General features: G+C 43.7%; 1 protein-coding gene across 1 annotated transcript; it reads right to left on the bottom strand.

Annotated features, from left to right (window-relative positions):
- Positions 1 to 5,060: 5,060 nt before the first annotated feature.
- LOC117874117 (carboxypeptidase A2-like) lies at positions 5,061 to 20,023 on the bottom strand. The gene is made up of 11 exons (XM_034763944.1): positions 19,944 to 20,023; positions 17,085 to 17,166; positions 15,271 to 15,405; positions 14,459 to 14,557; positions 12,980 to 13,081; positions 11,967 to 12,068; positions 10,412 to 10,522; positions 9,864 to 9,954; positions 8,541 to 8,740; positions 7,169 to 7,253; positions 5,061 to 5,632 (listed from the first exon to the last, which is right to left on the bottom strand). The coding sequence occupies exons 1-11, from the start codon at positions 20,006 to 20,008 to the stop codon at positions 5,448 to 5,450; spliced, it is 1,257 nt and encodes a 418-aa protein (XP_034619835.1). The 5' UTR covers positions 20,009 to 20,023; the 3' UTR covers positions 5,061 to 5,447.
- Between the last annotated feature and the right edge of the window lie 296 nt (positions 20,024 to 20,319).

The raw sequence follows: 20,319 nt of genomic DNA, 5'->3' as shown, positions 1-20,319 counted from the left end.
ACACACACACGTTCTTGGGCGTCTGGGTGAGGAGGCTATGGAACTTGGTTAAACAGGGGCCGCAGTGGCACTCTGTGATCTTGCTGCCGTTCCTGAAGGTCCACCAGACACCAGAGCATGTCCGTTTGATCCTGCAGTAGCCCCAGCATTGCACTCTGCTTCCTCTGATCTTCCTGCCGCCACCTCTCATCTCAAGCCTCCCTCCTGTCCTCAGGTTCGGTACAAGGTCACATTTTGCATCTTAATATTGGCCAATGGCCCCCCCCCCCCCACCACTTGGCTAACTGCGGGGAGGATTTCTTTTCAGCCACAGGCAAACAGCCCAGTAGAAATGGCCACCTCAGAATGTCCCCTTAATTAAATTTCCTTATTTCAACCAGGTTACCATGAACGATATCACTCTCCTGAGGATAACACAGCGAGATAAAGAATGGATGTTGCTTGAATGCCAGCAAACACCGGGACCATACGCTGCCGGGCTTTGTCATGCAGTGATACCAGATTACTTGCTACTAGCATGGCTTGGTCAAGTGTCCTACCATGGAGGACAGAATAAGGCTACCCTTCCCAGAAACCTTCTGCAAAGGCTTTTGGAGTACCTCCAGGAGAGCTTCATGCAGATGTTCCTGGAGGATTTCGGCTCCATCCCCAGACATGTTAACAGACTTTTCCAGTAGCTGTACTGGCCGTGAATGCATCCCAAGTCCTCAGGGCAAATTAATCATTAAAAAACGCTTGCTTTTATATCATATTTTATATTTACAAAGGTTGTAATCAGGCGCGGACTCACCCCTGCGGCACCTCCTACTGGTTGTCTCAGGAATTAGCTCACCAGCATCCAGAGCGCCCTCTGCAGGCCAGGTGTCCCGCCTGTCGTTGGCCCCCCGTGTCCCTCCCAGACCCAAGTGCCCTTGGCTTGGGTGCTGCCCCCCAGCAGTATCCCACTCTCTCTCTGAGTCTCCCCACTCAGGGGAACCCCTACCCCCTATCCCAGGGGAACCCCTACTGCCAGTCACCATCTAGCCCTCACACCCTGGGGCAGACTGCTGTCTATCAGCCAATCATCACCGGCAACAAGGGGTTTGGACTGGCTGCCTTCACCCTCCCTCAGGTTGCCTGTCTGCAACCCCAATATCTATATGGGCCTAGGACCAGGCCCTGCAGCCTGGGGAGTTGCTGGCCTAGGGCTTCCCAGCCCCCAAGGCCTTTCCCCAGCCCTGCCTCACTCTAGGTCCCCGGTGAGCTCCCTGCAGCCAGGCCTGTCTCTCTCTCCTGTCAGAGGGAGACTCCTCTGCTCTGGCTACCCTGGCCTTCTTCTAAGGCTGAGTGGCTCAGTTTGGGGCGTGGCCCCAGCTGCAGCCACTTCCCCAATCAGCCGGGGTTTTGCCCCTTTACACAGCCCCAGCCCTCTGCAGGGCTTTTCCAACACTCACCAGAGGTCCCTTCTACAGTTTCATGGTCCGGGATACCGCCTTGGGAGGGTTGGGAGGCTATTTCAGTCAGGCTGAGAAAAAGATCCTTGCTTTTGGGGAGAACGGTGTGCTGTGTGCTCTCCGCAAGCTCGTCCTCCTCCTCATCATCATCATCTTCCCCGTCCACAAAATCCTCAGGCATGGCTGAGAGTGACCCTTCATCGGAATCCACGGTCAGGGGTGGCGTAATGGTGGCGGCCACCCCTAGAATTGCATGCAGCTCAGCATAGAAGCGGCATGTCTGTGGCTCTGCCCCGGAGCGTCCGTTTGCTTCTTTGGTTTTCTGATACGCTTGTCTGAGCGCCTTAACTTTCATGCGGCACTGTAGTGAGTCCCTATTGTGGCCTCTCTCCATCATGCCCTTGGAGATTTTTTCAAATGTTTTGGCATTTCGTCTTTTGGAACGTAGTTCTGCTAGCACGGAATCATCTCCCCATACAGCGATCAGATCCAGTACCTCCTGTACGGTCCATGCTGGAGCTCTTTTTCGATTCTCGGACTGCATGGTTACCTGTGCTGATGAGCTCTGCATGGTCACCTGTGCTGGTCAGCTTTCCATGCTGGGCAAACAGGAAATGAAATTCAAGAGTTCGCGGGGCTTTTCCTGTCTACCTGGCCGGTGCATCCCAGTTCAGATTGCTGTCCAGAGTGGTCACAATGGTGCACTGTGGGATAGCTCCCGGAGGCCAATACCATTGAATTGTGTCCACACTAACCCTAATTCGAACCGGCAATGTCGATTTCAGCGCTTCTCCCCTCGTCAGGGAGGAGTACAGAAATCAATTTTAAGAGCCCTTTATGTCGAAGTAAATGGCTTCGTTGTGTGGACGGGTGCAGGGTTAATTCGATTTAACGCTGCGAAATTCGACCTAAACTCGTAGTGTAGACCAGGTCTGTGGTAATCAGCAAGGGGACGACACTGGAGCTTCAACACAAAATGCACATGCCCCTTGGCACTTGAATTGAAGGAGTAATTCCATTGGTGGTGAAGTAGGAAGCTCTTATTCTTGAGGTGTGTTAGCCACTAGAGGGTCACACACACATACACACATACACCAGTCCAGTGTATTGCACAGGAGTATATATTTATTTTAAAAGAAAACTATTTCCACTGGATTTTATTTTAAATTTCATTGAAACGTTGCTATTGGCCTTAGGTTTTGTAAAAGCTTGATTTAATGTAATCTAAATGCTAAGTCGCATTTGGGGAATGTGGCATTTTATACCCAGTTCTCACCAGAGAGGATAAATTTAGGGCATAAGACCATAAATTGAAGATTTCTCATTTGTCTTTCTGATAGGACATAAATCCACCCTGCAACCGTTAAAGGGCCTTTGTGAGTTCCATAAGAGAACAAATGTTAGCAGCATTGTCTTGTCACATTCCCATAGAGGATATTTACATTCTGGCCTCTTGCAATTTTGGTTGGAGAAGAGTTTGTTTTCCTACCTAAGCTCTTGTGCAGTGTCATTGCAGCTGATAAATGTGTGCATTGCTTCAACCCCAAAACAGCTGTATTTCTTCTTTATATGCATTCTGTAAAGTCTCTGAGGGCCCATTTCTTCTAGGTAAGGGGTTATAGAAATATAAGGGATGGTTATATAAGGGAGGGGAGGGATAGCTCAGTGGTTTGAGCGTTGGCCTGCTAAACCCAGGGTTGTGAGTTCAATCCTTGAGGGGGCCACGTGGGGATCTGGGGCAAAATCAGTACTTGGTCCTGCTAGTGAAGGCAGGGGGCTGGACTCGATGACCTGTCAAGGTCCCTTCCGGTTCTAGGAGATAGGATAGGTTATGCAAAAAGATTTGGTTTAACTCTAAATACCTGTAATCACATGGAGGGACCCACAAGTCTGGAAGCTTGTATAAGTGTTTATTTTTTCAGTAGTGAGTATGGTGGTTTCTATGTACAGATCTTGGATGCGTAGTGCATTCTGGCTCTTTTAAACTTCTGTAGAGATTTGGGGGGTTTTCTTTTCTTAGCTCAGAAGGCTGGGAGAGCTAGCACCATATTCCTGTCATGATTATAGATGTGAAGGGCTAGATACTAGGCTGTGCTTCTCAAAAGGTGTTGCTCATGGAGAGAGTGTAAATATACAATCTTTGTGCCCTCCGCATCCTGAGCTGCTGACGAGACTAAGTTGTAAGTGAAAACAAACGTCTCTGCTTCTCTGACTTACAGCATCTTCCCCAGGCTGCCTATGGTCTGCACAGCAACCCCAGTAGTACTCAGTGATATGGCTACTCCCCCTCTCATCCCTGACACCATCCCCTTGTGCCCCTAACCTGCCCCCACCCTGGGGCTTATGAGGGGGAGTAGCATTGGGCAGTGCAGGTCAGCCGTACGCTGTGCCCTGTACACATACTCCTGTGTCTAGGGAATTCTTCCCCAGACCCTTGTGTCTTTGTATGGCCCCATACACTGCCAGACTGTAAGAATGTCCATCACGCTCCACCTCAGATGCAGCTGCATTTCGGTGATGGAGAAGTGATATCACCCAGACCACATTTTCAAACCTGGGTGCCTAAAGTTAGGCCCCTAAATCTAAATGTAGGCCCCTGGATAAGTTGACGTCAATTGTAAGTGCGCATCAGCACTGAAAATCAGGCAGTGTTTATAACTGGGACCCCAAAGGTAGAAGATACTTTTGAAAAGTCTAAAGTGCCACAGGACTCTTTGCTGCTTTTGAAAATGTGGCCCTTAACCTTTCCAAGCCTCAGTTTCCCAAGTGTAACAAGGGTGTTGTGAGGATTGATTAGCTGGTTACAAAGAATAAGTGCTAATTACTGCTGTCATTCAGTTCAAATATAAGGCCCTTGTTAGACCTGACTGGGATACTAGCCGCAGTGCTCGTTGCTGTCCCATAGACGGGATATCAGTAGGAGAGATGGTGCTAGGTCTGCAGAATCGCAGTTCTGAACGCAGGTGAAGGAAGTTAGTTTTATTTTCATTGCAAAAGAAGAAACTTTCAGGAAACCTAAGAAAGGTCAGGTGAAAAGTACAAACCGGATTGTCAACATGGATAGGAAGGCAGTTTAATACTGGTGCTGGGGATTTAGCAATTGGGAGACATGAGCTAAAAATTCAGATCCTGGGAGTAACTGATAGAGGCTTAGATTGAAGTTGTTTTACACAGAGACAGATTTGCTGGAACCCGGACCAGGATGCTGTGCCACACGCACAGCCCATAGGACGTAAGTTTCCTCCTCTCCAAGGCAAATAATTCCCATCTTCTCTGAACCCACAAGCAGCCTCCTCCCGCCACATTGTCACTGTCCCACCACATTCCTGTCTCCACCCCAGTGCAGGTCTCCCCACCGGCCTCTTCACCTAGCTGGTAAATGGCCTGTATTTTTGCCTGACTGGGCACAATTACCAATAATAATGGCGGTCAAATTTTTCACCCTATTCTGATGGAACCATGGGGGAGGTGTCACCTTCCACTGCAGCATGAGGCCTGGGTCAAACTAGTGTAAATGGTGGATTCTCTGTAACTTGAAGCCTTTAAACCATGATTTGAGGACGTCAGTAACTCAGCCAGAGGTGAGGGGTCTGTTGCAGGAGTGGGTGGGTGAGGTTCTGTGGCCTGTGATGTGCAGGAGGTCAGACGAGATGATCCTGAGGGTGCCTTCTGACCTTGAAGTCTACGAGTCTACTCTTGCTTTAATCACAGGCTGCTACCTGTGTTTCTTTCTGAAGAACCACAAAAGGGTCTGTTACAGAATATTGGCCTGGTCTTAACATTTTAACACTGTGTAAGAATTCCATAGATGGAAAAGCAAAGGCGGGGACAAGAGATGTGCAGCAAGGAATCTTTACAGACAGATGCATCTCACAGTAGTTTGAACATACACAGGGCTTTTCATCAGCTGAATATGCTACTACATTAGTACAAAGGAATCAGATTTGGGGGTTGTTTTCTAAATGACGGTTGGCTTCATCGTTTTTATACTGTTGATTTGTCTCCCCACTTCTATTACTGATTGTCTCGCACATGCTCCATGATCTTCAGCAGACCTAGCCAGGTCTCTTCTGCAGTAGGGATGATTTGAGTGGCTGGCAGAAGGAAGCCGTAGCGACCTGTGTCTCGCAACTCAAAGGCGAAGGAGTATTTGATGCCATAATCATAGGACCAGTCAATACTGCCTCCACTGGCTTGGTCTGAAAGAGAGAGAGAGAAACCACACTAGGTGAGCTGGTTTGTGTCCAGGTGCACCAGTGCTAGCTAGTAGAATCATAGAATCATAGAATATCAGAGTTGGAAGGGACCTCAAGAGGTCATCTAGTCCAACCCCCTGCTCAAAGCAGGACCAATTCCCAGCTAAATCATCCCAGCCAGGGCTTTGTCAAGCCGGGCCTTAAAAACCTCCAAGGAAGGAGACTCCACCACCTCCCTAGGTAACGCATTCCAGTGTTTCACCACCCTCCTAGTGAAATAGTTTTTCCTGATATCCAACCTGGACCTCCCCCACTGCAACTTGAGACCATTGCTCCTTGTTCTGTCATCTGCCACCACTGAGAACAGCCGAGCTCCATCCTCTTTGGAACCCCCCTTCAGGTAGTTGAAGGCTGCTATCAAATCCCCCCTCATTCTTCTCTTCTGGAGACTAAACAATCCCAGTTCTCTCAGCCTCTCCTCATAAGTCATGTGCTCCAGACCCCTAATCATTTTTGTTGCCCTCCGCTGGACTCTTTCCAATTTTTCCACATCCTTCTTGTAGTGTGGGGCCCAAAACTGGACACAGTATTCCAGATGAGGCCTCACCAATGTCGAATAAAGGGGAACGATCACGTTCCTCGATCTGCTGGCAATGCCCCTACTTATACAGCCTAAAATGCCGTTAGCCTTCTTGGCAACAAGAGCACACTGTTGACTCATATCCAGCTTCTCGTCCACTGTGACCCCTAGGTCCTTTTCAGCAGAACTGCTACCTAGCCATTCGGTCCCTAGTCTGTAGCAGTGCATGGGATTCTTCCGTCCTAAGTGCAGGACTCTGCACTTGTCCTTGTTGAACCTCATCAGGTTTTTTTCTGCCCAATCCTCTAATTTGTCTAGGTCCCTCTGTATCCGATCCCTACCCTCTAGTGTATCTACCACGCCTCCTAGTTTAGTGTCATCTGCAAACTTGCTGAGAGTGCAGTCCACACCATCCTCCAGATCATTAATAAAGATATTAAACAAAACCGGCCCCAGGACCGACCCTTGGGGCACTCCACTTGAAACCGGCTGCCAACTAGACATGGAGCCATTGATCACTACCCGTTGAGCCCGACGATCTAGCCAGCTTTCTATCCACCTTACAGTCCATTCATCCAGCCCATACTTCTTTAACTTGGTGGCTAGAATACTGTGGGAAACCGTATCAAAAGCTTAGATGGAGTCCACTGGAGATGAGCATGCTTGGTACCTTTCAGGATTGGGTCCTCTATGAGGAAGCAAAGGGGCTTACTAGGTCTGGGTGTGCACTACACAGACTGCACTGAATTTCTGGGAGTGGGCCCTATAAAGGTAACATTGGTGTGGGTCAGACATTAGGTCAGCCTGTGGGGGATCAGTTGGCAATTAGTGAGGGATCCCATTGACCCATCATTACAAGGATGGACCTTCTAGTGGGATGAAGTCCCCACCTTAAGGAGGGAGGAGTGGACCCTTCCCCCCACTACAGCCCATCAAATGCAGAACTGCTCAATACTTACAGATAGTTGAGCAAATGGTCCCAACTTTATATGTCGTGCCATACAGTGAAGCCAGAGCACTGGCAGCTGCTTTCCCCACGGTGTCCTAGAGGGATCATGGAAGAGTCAGGAAGAAGTCAGATTAGGAAGATTAAACGTTCAAACTAAAACAGGGGAGAGTTTCTACCCCAAGCCTCATTTAAGAAAATATCCAAATTGGTTTAGAGCTGACCCTCACCCACCAAAAATTAGTGGTACTGAATCTATTAATGTCTGAATTGCTGTATAGCGGGACACTAGCTACAGCATCCACCATGTTTACAATATTTTGGGAGGTATCATGGCTGGTAGTGGCCCGTACTATGTGCTTTAGAGGAAAGTGCAAGAAAGCCCCGTGGGTAATTATAGTATAATCTCCCCATTGGGAAAGTTTCTTCCAAATTCCCATGAGTTAGTGGTTGGCGCATGGTTTGATGCATACGCGGTGTGTAGTTCTTAAAAATATTCATAGTGATATTATTTTATCCTATCTAATGGAACTGAGGATGTTCTCATACTTAAAGAGAACCAGGAAGTTGGGACTAGACCCAGTGTGTGTGAGTGTCCTGTGTTGGGAATAGGGTGGTATGTGATTTCAATCAGGTGAACACTGAAGAATTATCCTTGGAAGTAGATGGTCAGACAATACCAAAAATGCAAAGTTTGAAGTATCTGGGTTCCAGAATCCAGGAAAATGGGGAAATGGAGGCTGAAATTAGAGCTAGGATCAAATGGAGAGAGATAAGTGGTGTAGTATGTGACAGGAAGATACCAGTAAGATTAAGAGGCAAAGTCTATAAAACAGTGGTCCGTCCAGTTTTAACTTATGGCACTGAGTGTTGGACAACAAAGAAGAAACATGAGCAAATGATCGGTTCCACAGAAATATGAATGTTGAGATGGACGAGCGGTGCAAGCAAGAAAGACCACCTGAAGAATGTGTATGTTAGAGACATGTTCAAAGTCACAACCATAAGCAAAACAAGGAAGGAGGGAAGGATCAGATTTTAAAGATAGGGTATGGGGCCAGATTCTCATTTCGCTCACACTTGAGGAGCCACATTGATTTTAATGGAGTTGCTCTGGTCCATGTAAGGGAGAATTTAGCCCGTGATTATTGTCTTAAAAATGTCATTTTAATACTTGGCTAACACTCAAAATATGAAAGGCAACTCTAGGGTGACCAGATGTCCCGATTTTATAGGGACAGTCCTGATTTTTGGGTCTTTTTCTTATATAGGGTCCTATTACCCCCCACTCCCCGTCCCGATTTTTCACATTTACTGTCTGGTCATCCTAGACAACTCAGACAGGACAGAGAAAGGCTTAGGGTTAAGAAGCTGTTGTATCTCACCAGCTCTTTGTAGTCAGCAGGGTTGGTGCACTTATACCCAAAGGGGAACAACAGAAGCTGAGAGTAGCTGTGAAGGGTGAGGAAGGCCTTGATGTTCCCATGGCTCTTGATAAAGTTTACAACATTTTTTACTTCCACTTCCGAGTTGGCGCTGGGTCCATGGTAAGAGTCAGAGCAGGGGTTGGTACTGGCTCCAGGGCCTGTTGGTGCAAGTGAGGGTCAAAGTAAATCTGTAAAACGATAACTCAAGGGAATTCAATGCCTAATACTGTACAGTGAAAACTCTAGCAACAGATCTTTTCTCAGGGACAAGGCCTGACAGACTGATAGATGATAGGAAAGTATTTTGAGAGGGTGAAAATTAGAAAAAGACACATTGTTACGACTGATAGATAACTCATGCCTTCTTTTGCTCCCTGGCAATCCATCAAGAAATTACTCTTATGAAATATGATTACTATCAGCTTTTACCATTTTATTTCTGAATCTCTCATGATGTTGGCTTCTACATCCGTTGGGCCAGATTCTGATCTCAATAACACCATTGTAAACCTGAAGTACTTCCACTGGCTTCAGTAGAGTTATCTTGGTTTTACATTAGTATCATAGAGATCAGAATCTGATCCATACAACATGTGAGCTGATAGACTTTTTTCTTCCAAGCTGATGCAGAAATATAAGTCAATAATAACAGGAGGAAAATTGAAAATAGTTGATCTTATCCATCTTATTTTATAAAAAACAAAAACAAATAGAATCCTTCCAGGCCTCCAGGTAAATACACCTCTCCCCCAATATAACACTACCCGATATAACACGAATTCGGATATAACGCGGTAAAGCAGTGCTCCGGGGCAGGGGCGGGGGGGAGAAAGGCTGTGCACTGCGGCGGATTAAAGCAAGTTCGATATAACGCGGCTTCACCTATTACGCGGTAAGATTCCTGAGGACAGCATTCTATCGGGGTAGAGGTGTAATGCATTTACCTGACTGTCTAGAGGCCAATAGTAGAGGGAGTCAGTGATTGATGTGACATCCCTCAGCAGAGTGCATGCTGGGAGGGATGTCACATTGATGAAGGAGACATTGATCCAAGCAGAGCTAGACCATATTGAAACCTAAGCAAAAACTCCTTTGAACTAGTAAATGTGTTAGATGCCCTGTTTAGCCTGACATACTCTGGGCATTCAGCCCTATAATGTTACAGATGCCTATATTTTGCATGTCACTTTTAAAAAGTCCTAGATTGTTCCCCTGTGACTAGGTACATGGAAGGGAAACAGCTTTGGTAGTGACAACTGTAGATGAAAACTCTTCTTCTACCTCCAAAGCCTGCATCCCAGTTCCTATTTGGATCAACTCCAATGCACAGGCTCCCAGAATTCTTAGAACGTGTCTTCCGCCACATACGATTCTGAAATAAAGAAACATAATGGATTCAAAAGGCGCAAAGCTTGGTGATTTCATTAAAGCTTCCCGTCAGAAATAGCAACCATTCAGCTGTAAGTGAAGCTCAGACTAGATTATCACAATTGTCCCTTCTGACCTTGGAATCTATGAATCTATCAGTGCAAGAGAGAAGCCTAACGTGACTTCTGCTAGACTGGATCGGGGGGTGGACCAAGGGAAGCAGTGGAAGCACTGGTGAATATCCAGGAGGGAACAATGATGGATTAGATGGCTCAGTAGGTCTCTGTGGTGACCCTACCCTATTGTGATCTATCTTTACAAGGCTAAATATGTATTTGCTGAATGTGTTTTTCTAAAACAAAATTTTCCATTTTTTGATGGCATGGCAGATCACTGCCCAGCTTCCAGAAGTGCCTGGTTCAGTTTGGAAATGGGGATGTAATCACACTATGGTTACTCACATTGGTATGAGTGAATGCATATCCATCAGGGTTTGTGACAACCAGCAGGAAAATGTCCATTCTGTTTAACAGGGAGGTGACAGATGGATTGTTTCCATACTCAGACGCAATCTAAGCAGAGATAAAATACATTCCGACATGCTTATCAGAGTCGCTTCTTCCCCAAATGCTCATACTGTAATAGTTATGTACTGGGGTTGGGGTAAGCAGGGTTGGGGTGTACAATACAGCTGCATTTCTCTGGTGACTTAGTCATTTTCAGCAGAATTTATGCTCTCATTTTAAAATAATTTATTTTTTTGGCCCTTCTGTTGGCAAAGATAACCTTCCCAGTGTGACTCTTTATCTCTGAGACCGCAGACTGAAACAATAGCTCTGAGGGGTGTGAACCACCCTTATTCATTTCAGTGGAATGTGAGCCCTGAAACTTGATGACGAATAAGAGACACTTTAAAAGTTACTGTCTTGTTGGTACGTCATCTATCATATTGGTGTGACTGTCTCTAAACAATATGTAATTGTACAGATGTAAGGTAGTGGTGAAAGCACAGCATTGGGAGTCATGACTCCTGGATACTATTCTCAGCTCTGTCAGTGATTCACTGTGAGACCTTTAACCTCTCTGTGCCTCAGTTTCCCATTAGTTATGAGGCTGGTAAGACTGACCGACTGCAAAGAAGAGCTATGAGACTAAAATAAATTGCTGTAAAGCCATCTGAGATCTTTAGATTAAAAAGTGCTACAGACAAGTAAAGCATTATTAACTATGTAAAAATCAATATAATTGATTCTGGGTTATGTTAGATCATTATAGAATACTTGCAATGCTAATACTGTACCTAATTCTGGCTGGGTTACAGTAAGCTCAAAGTAGAAAGGAAATAAAAATTTATCTACAAAAGAACATCTAGGGCCTGATTCTCTTCTGCCTTGCATGCCACGTAATCATTTATTCCTGTGCAAAATGAGTGCAAAATGGCTGTAACACACTGAGAAGTCAGAATGGAGAATCAAGCCCTTGATCTGTGTAAAATATACTGCAGATTTATGTATAAACTGTTTTCTCACAGTTTTTTTCTGTGTTGTTTTTTCTCTCAGAGGCAATAATGAATTAATGTCTCAATGTAGTGACAGGAGTCAGTGTGTTGCTGGAAGTGCAGATGAGACATAAAACTGAATTACTGACATTTGCTGTTAAAGATCCCATGTGTCTTTTCACAAGAGTAGGGCTATTAAATTTGATGTCCTGACCAAATTGCATTTTTCTGACCTAAAATTCCCCTTACAGTTTCAATTGAATACAGCATGTTTCACTACCTGTTTTAAATTTCGGTGCAGTGTTAAACAGCTGCCACGTTCCACCCCAGAAGTGGGTGTATTTCATGGGTGGGTGAAGCAATCCCTATAAACCTTGGTTGGTAAAGTATATACAGTAGACCATTCTGGTATCTTTTCATGAAAGGTGCTGTATATAGGCAATGTATTCTTTTAAATATTTTATCAATCAATAATAGTCAGTAGCCATCCCAGGAGAAAAGAAAGTCAATCCACTAACCTTTTTAGCTGTCCACAGTGCAGTTGCCTGGGTGATCCATTCTCGGGAGTGGATACCGGCATCGAGCCAAATGGCAGGACGGTTGGTTCCTCCAGTGCTGAACTGCAAAATGAAATATAAACTTTAAAAACACTCACTAGCGCGAGTCCTCTCACTTCCTATCCCACTCTTTTTTCCATCTGAAATATTGGAAATGATGGAAAAGCAATGGGTCTGAATGGAGTTGTGTGGCATAAAACTGGTGTAATGGAGTGGAGAATCAGACCCCCGTGATGGGATATTTGCCTTAATGCTGCTGGTAAACTTGCCAGATTTACCAGTTCATTGACTTAACTTCGTCATTTGCAGTTTTTGCTACAGCATCTGCTCCCTGTCCTCCTCTGTTTCTGATGAGGAAGCCGCTGTGTATACACATAATATCTTCACCAGCCCCAAATGTGCCCATTATTCATATCTGTTGTTAAGTCAGCCAGGATCATCCAAAAATTAAGGATATGTATCATTATTCTAAATGAGCATCTTTGGCACGGTGCCACCTAAGAGCTAAGTAAGCAACTCAGTCTCACCCATGACAGTGGCTTTCCCATTTGGACCAACATAAATTGAACAAAGCCAATATCTGGAATGAGTCAGGTTTTTTCTATTTTTGCAAACCAAGGCTCCAGTTTTTCAAAGTACTGAAGTCCCTGAGGCATAAACACAAAGTTCTCATTATTTGCAGTGATTAAAGATCCCATAATGCTTTTTTGCAAGAGTCAGGGTGTTGGCCGAAGGTCCTGGCCAAATTCAACTGTGATTAATTCCATAAAGCCGCCTTCTGCAGTATCACCTTGGCAAAGTTATTTTTGAAAAGGGTTGCTCAGTTCTGCTGAACAGCTGTCCCATTAACGACCGGCAGTGGCGGCAGTGTAGTGGTGGGTGGAGTGATTTCTCTCTCTAGATGTTCTGGGACGTTTTGTACAGACAGGTGCTAGAGAAATGTAAAGTTGTTGTTACATGCACAGGAACAATACCTTGAGAACGTACATGGGCCGCTTTTCATAAGACTCTCCAATCTTCTGTTTGCTCACAAGGCTGGGATACTCAGCTGCAAGATCATCCAATGCTGCATAAATCTAAAATTTAAAATAATGACAGAGTTTATATGCTATCAAATATTTTAATGCTAATCCTTGTGTTGATGCGAGAGCTTTCTCCTCTGTAGTGCTTGCTGCCTGCCTGTATGTCTCCACTTTACTTCCCATTTACTTTCCACCGTCACAAAACACCTCTCTTCTCTCTTGCCTGTACAGCTTCATTTTTCTCTCCTTCAGCTATTATCTATCTCTGATGTGAAATTATCTAATTCTGCAAAGCATTTTGGGGTGCAGTTTATAAAAAAGATCCTACACAAAAGCAATTTGGACCACATATTTCTGAGAAGGGGATCCCCTCGTTCTTCACCCCCTTACTTCCCAATTTTTGCCTTCAAAAGCTCTGCATCACAGCAGACCTTTCTTAGCTGAGAAGGGCTAGAATTGGCTTCCTCTAAAGCCCCCAGCATTGCTCTGTGTGTAGGCCAGAAAAGGGGGTTCACTGTAGGGTATTGTTTGATGCCATTCTCTCAAAGCAGGGACCTAAGCCCTCACTCCTTGGTATTGGGCTAACACTCTATCTCCAGACTGATCATTAGAGCAACGTGGAAGATAGTCTGTCATCTCTGACACTGAACTCACACACTGCCAGTCACAACCAACGTCACATGGAAGAAAGTTGTATAAAATCACTTTTCTGGTGCATTTAGTGGGCCTATCTCTGTTCTCATTCATCCCAAGGTAAATCTGCAGTTACTCCACAGAAGTCAATAGAGTTACGCTGGTTAAAAAAACTAAAACAGCGTGAGATCCAAATCAGACACATTTTAATTTGATGAGACCGTACACCTAGCATTTTTATTGTCTAAAATAAGTGTGACATTCAATAGCTGTACATCAACACAGAGGAGGCCACATAATGTAGCAAAATAGGACCTGCAAGACATTGCTCCATCTAGTCTGGTACCCTGGTTCCTATAGCAGCAAAACAGACCATGCATACAACTAGATCCAGCCCAACAATGTGGAAGCCCAGCGCTGGAATGGAGATGCTGCAGCCCTGGATTAAAGTGCATTGATAGAGCTATGTGTGGGCCCTGGACTGGAATAACAGGGGTAATGAAATGTGAAGTATTGGCAGAGCTGTGTGGAGAGGTTTGAGCACCTGCTTGTAATATTCCTACCTTTTAGCAACTGAGAGTAATCCTTCAATGCAATGAGTCCTAAATAAACCCATTATAAAACACAACTGACCTACTTGTAATGGTATGAGATATTAAAACTGCTGTGGAGAATGCAGAAAGGAAGCCCAGAAGGAATTCAACATACTTACAAAGAATGTTTGAGTGGAGGTAACATGCAAAAGCAGGACAGAATTAAATAATCTCTCTCCCAAAGAGCTGAACTTGAAATACTTACAGATTCTAAGGGGTGATAAGCTCCATAGTTGAAATTACTGGTGCCACGTTCCCTTCGTTGATTGTTGACCATCTCTTGCTTTTCTTCCTCTATTATGACCTAAACCAAGCAATTCAAATCTGTGAGGAAGGCCAACTTCTTCGGTAGGATTTTAATCAAGTGTCAGAATTGGGAAATGAAGTGGCAGCACTCCACACAAGCTGTGTCCCCGGTGTCAGACTCCAGACACAACTGCATAACAGCTGGATGTTTCCACTAAACTCATCGGCAGTGGAATAGGTCACACTGTTCGCATTTAAATGGTCAACATTAAGTTTCATTAAGCTGAATGGGAGTAGTGTCAGAATTCCTGAAAAAGGAACAAGGTTGCTACTGCAAAGAGTTAACAGTGATTTAGCTGGTCTGTTGGAAATACTGCTTGTCAAGAGTCCCGCAGTTCAACGCCCAACAGAGATGTTTTTCTCACACTGGGATGTAGGGTTCTAGTAACTTGAGGGGAGCCAACGTCATTCTTGAAAAATGTAGTCAGACTCTTAATAGCTAAATACAGGGTCTACAAAGAATAATAAAAGGAAGCCTATCCATGTGGAAGGAAGAACTTAAAACAGACCCTGCATCACTGATCTGGTACCTGTTGTGAGAGCTGTAGTTGGCTTTCACAAGATTTAGGGAAACCTGCTTTGGTACAGGTAGGCTTATGAGAGGTAGGAATCTTTAGTGCTGTGTATTGCTTCTATGATAAATAACATCAATGAGGATAAATGCAGGGATTAGGGAGATAAATCACGCATCAGTGAAGTACTTTTGTCTACCTGCAGGTCTTCAAGCAGGATAGAGTACTCGATGTGGTGGGACTCCAGGAAGACTTTGACTGCTTGGAGACTGGGAAAGGGGACTCGAATATCCACAGGAAGTGCTGGGTTTGAGGGGCGTAGCCAGAAATCAAGCTGAAGAGAAGACAAACAATACAGATCAGGGAATCATTTCAGAAAAATGGACTTTGGGGAACATCTCTCAAGAAGCCCTGAAAATCTCTAACTCCCCCAGGTTGGGATAACACCTTTGGTTTTGCACCACTTCACACTTTAGCATATTCTCTTATCTGAGACTCTCAAATCACTAATCATCACTGGGCTTCACAACACCCTGGCAACATATAAGTATTACTGTCCTCACTTCACAAATAGGGTAACAGAGGACCTTGGAAAGACAAAAACTGGCATTTTCATTGATTTCAACAGCCCTTCAGCAGCATAAGTGACAGGAGATTTAGTACCATATCTATTATGACGGTCTTGTATTTTCCCCTCACCAGCTATAGTTTCAAGAAATGCTCCATATATAGATGATTATATGATACTATGTATGTTGCTTTTGCTTCTTTTATAGTGTTGCCTATTTTATCTTGCATGTATATAATACAAATAAATAAAATAGATTAATTTTAAGAGAAGTTCTCATCAATGGTGATAAAATCTATAATGCCTAGTGTTTCACATCATGCTTATCTTCCTCATAACACAATACATACATTCATTAATTATCATAATGCCAATAGAAGACCAGCATATAAATATTATCATCCCTGTTTTAAAAGGAGGAAACTGAAACACAGAGGTTTAAAGTAGGGTGATCAGATAGCAAGTGTGAAAAATCGGGATAGGGGATGGGGGGTAATAGGCACCTATATAAGAAAAAGCCTCAAATATCGGGACTGTCCCTATAAAATCGGGACATCTGGTCACCCTAGTTTAAAGTGACTTGCTTTAGGTCAGGCACAATCAGACACAGGATTAGAACTCAGGAGTTCCTGTTTCCAGGATGGGGCTAAGACTACTAGATCATGCCTCTTATATTGAGCATGAACCAACAGTGGGACACCATTGTGAAAAAGACTAAATATCATGCTGAGGTAAATTAATAGAAGTATCATATGTAACAATGGGAGGCAATTGTTCCACTCTGCTTGGCACTGGTGAGGTCTCAGCTAGAGTACTGTATTCAGTTTTCGGCCCCACGCTTTAAGAAAGATGTGGACAAATTGGAGAGAGTCCAGAGGGGAGTGACAAAAAATGATAAAACCTCACCTATGAGGAAAGGTAAAAAAAAAAAACTGGGCTTTTATTTAGACTTGAGAAAAGAAGACTAAGGGGGGGACCTGATAACAGTCTTTAAATATGTTAAGACCTGTTGTAAAGAGGACAGTGATTAATTGTTCTCCATGTCCACTAAAGGTAGGACAGGAAGTAATCAGATTAATCTGCAGGAAGGGAGATTTAGGTTAGATATTAGGAAAAACTTTCTAACTATAAGAGTAGTTAACACTGGACTAAGGACGGTTGTGGAATCCCGATCATTGGAACTTTTAAAGAATAAGTTAGACAAACACTTGTCAGGGATGTTGGTCCTGCCTCAGTGCAGAGGTCTGGACTAGACCACCCGAGGTCCCCTACAGCCTGACATTTTTATTATTCTATACTATTATTATTATTATTTTTATTTATTTATGGCAGTTCCCACATTGTGAAAACAATTTCCAAACAAACAAAGTTAGGCACAATCCCTGCCCTGAAGAACTCACAATCGGAAAGATTAACAAATGCCTGTAGAAAGTGTAATGACACACCTGAAGATGCTCCAGTGTTTCTAACAGCTGTAGTTTGTTAATCTCTTCTTCACTGTTTGCCTTCACCCGAAGAACCTGGTCGCTACAAAAAATGAAATAAATCTTACCAAATGGGTTTGTGGAAAATAGATTTTGTCAGATTAATTTGCTGTTATTTTTTGATGAGATTACAAATGTGGCTGATAATGGTTCCTGTTCAACCACTGATGAAGATTTGTTGCACAAGTGTTGCAGCATATGTGTGGGGCACACCTCTTGTCCTGATCTCCAATTTTGCAGCCAAAATAAAGGTGATAGGCTTTTTTAACCATAGTGGTTACACTGCGCTTTTGTGATGCAAAAGTCACTTCACCACAAACATAGCAGTTATCTGCACTGTTCACACACGTACGAGGCATCTCTGCTCACTTTGGCTAAACAGAAATGTGTCCCTTTGCAAAATCAAACACTGACAAATAAGAGAGCACGACACTGTATGATTTCTAGAGCTGATATAGGGCAATTTGTTCAGCAGAGTGATGTAAGCTTCGTTATGATTGCATCATCCATGACTTCTAGGAATAACATGATGCAATTCATATCATGTATGATGCAATACTAGCTTCAGATTGCATCATTCATTGTTTTGCCTAAAAAGCAAGTACTGTCCAAACCCAGTCATAGATTTATTCATAGATCCAGTCAAAGATGTATTTTAGTCATTTCTGGTTTAAATTGAGATCCCTTCCCTTTATAACTCACTTATCCTCCGCCATTCCCATGTCAAGGGTCATATATACTGACCCAATAGCATATCTTGAAAACTAGAGCCAAGCAACAATTTTAAGCATCATTTTCGTTCTCAGTGACGCAGAATTAGTAAAGTTTGACTACATTTATTTCAGAAGCATTTTGGCTGTAGAGCAGTGTTATCAGAGTGGTTCCTTCTGGCCTTGGAAGCTATGAATCTATTAAATGAGCTCTACAGTTTGATGTTATATATAACGCAGTTCTCCATTCTTGTCTCCAACTTCAAAAGACAGGCGTCCCAAAGGCCAATAATCTCATGAAAACTCAGGGCTGACAAGGTTCCAGGATGGACCAAAAGAGAGTCATTTTGCATTTATTTTATTTGATCTTTCTTTCTCCCCCTTTTCCTCTTTGTATGTGATCTGTCTTCTTAAATTGTAAGCTTTTCTGGGGCAGGGACTGTATCTTTGAATGTGTTTTATAACACCTAGAACAATGGGGCTCTGACTGGAGCCACTACAAGCTACTGTAATATAAATATTAAATCATAATAATAATCATAGAGCCCAGTACATGTCCCCATGTATCTCTGCTGTTACAGCTGGGAGGCCTGCATCTCTGATAGTGCAAATCTGCCAGCTGAGTGGTGCTCTTATCTTGGCTAGTATTTACTTGTTTTCTATTGTCCATTGGGTTCCAGTCAGACAGTAGAAACTTATACAGAACAGATACAGCAGGGAAAACAGCAGCAGTGCAAGTTTCCCTTGCTAATACACCTCACTTTAAATCTGGTTGAATCACCCTTAATGTGAGAGAGAAGTATCCGGGCTTCTAGCAATCCTTGGCCACTCTACTTAGACTGTCAAGAAAATTGAAATTATGTGTTAATTAAACAGTCTTTTGTGATATATGGATGTTTGTTCACTGGGATCTGATGTCTATTTCCCACATTCTAGCAGACATCCATCAGATTTTGTATTGTATTTTAGTCAAGTTCTTATACACTTAATGAGATTAAAAGGCAACAAGCTTAAAGCACATATTTTAATGCAATGTGTGAATAAAGCTGTGTAACCTCATGCTGTAAGATATTATAATACAAATTGTTTAGTAAGGTTCTGAAAGAGATCAGACATTTATACTCCAAAAAAAAAAAAAGAGAGAGAGAGAGAAAAGAATCTTCAGGAACACTACCTAGCATAAAAATTAACAGAGGCTATCAATCTTCACGCTTGAGGAACACAGTTGAAGCTCAGCTGTGCAAAACTTTGGGATTGGAAGGAACAACCCTTGCCCAGGATTGGGGTTACACTCAGACTATTTTGCGAGGTTCATGAACGTTTGGAGCTACTCTTGGTCCGCTTTTTAGTGAAATGGGGCCAGATGATGGTTCTGAATCAAAACCGCGTGAAACTGGGCAGTTTCAACTAAGTTTCACTTTTCATTTTTGGGCTTCCTCAAAATTCAAAGCAAACCTCAAGGGACTGTAAACAAGAGATGGGCTTCAATCAGAACCCTGAATCTCAGTACCCCTGTGCTCTGGGCAAATTTGGATCTGGAACCTGATTCTAGTTTTCCTTATGGGACCCTATTTCTATAATGAGCCAAACCAAACTCATGGGTCCAAACATTCTCAAACTTTGTGGTGAGACTCTGATCCACTTCCAGATCTGTACTTTTGAGGCTGATCCCTAGCTCTATAATAAGATGAAGCAAAATCCCAGGTAAACCTAAACATCAGGGAAATTTGGATCAATCCTCACCCCAAACTCTGTAGCATGATCCCAACTCTCTTGTGAACTCATCAATCTAAAGAAATTGTTTCCTCAGACCCCTGAGAACCAAACTGATGTGCCCTCTACAGCTCTAGATGTACTGTATAATTAAGTGCATTATACGGATTTTAGTCCTTCCTCTGGATCACTGGATGTCAAAACAGCTTCATGATCCCTCTCAATAAAAGATCTGAGATGCACAGAAAAAGCCAAGGTGATATTTTGTGAAAACTAATTAGCTAATGAAAAGCAAAGTATGTCCCCCAAACCTTTTAAACTAAGGTACTCAAAGATAAAAAGGCTTTAGAATAACATGGCCTTTGAATCAGAGATCTTCTATTAAAATGTAACTCACCCAACAAATGTTTCTAGGCACCAGGCAGCCCCAGCAAGGGCGCTGAAAAACAAAATCAGCCTCATGTTTGAAGGGTTATCCAGAAACAGAAGACCGATGATCTTGCAAGCAAGGCCATATTTATATATGGGGCCTGACGTGGCCCCCCTCTTCAACTAAAGTGGTATCTGAATCCCATATGATTGAATTCCCACATATGTCGAAACTCTCAAGGTAGTTGGGCAGATAAGGATGTAATGTCTCCTCTAAGGGTACTTTGCACTCTGATGTTGTGATAATTGGCAGCTGGCTGGGCCAAATTCAGCAAAGCTGGCACAGGAAGGTGTCAAGTTCAAAGCTTTGCCCGCAAAGCTCTATGTGCCCTAGAGGAGATTCA

The sequence above is a fragment of the Trachemys scripta genome, chromosome 1 (genome assembly GCF_013100865.1).
Source record: "Trachemys scripta elegans isolate TJP31775 chromosome 1, CAS_Tse_1.0, whole genome shotgun sequence".
NCBI lineage: Eukaryota > Metazoa > Chordata > Testudines > Emydidae > Trachemys > Trachemys scripta.
This window is presented reverse-complemented; position numbering and strand designations above follow the sequence as displayed.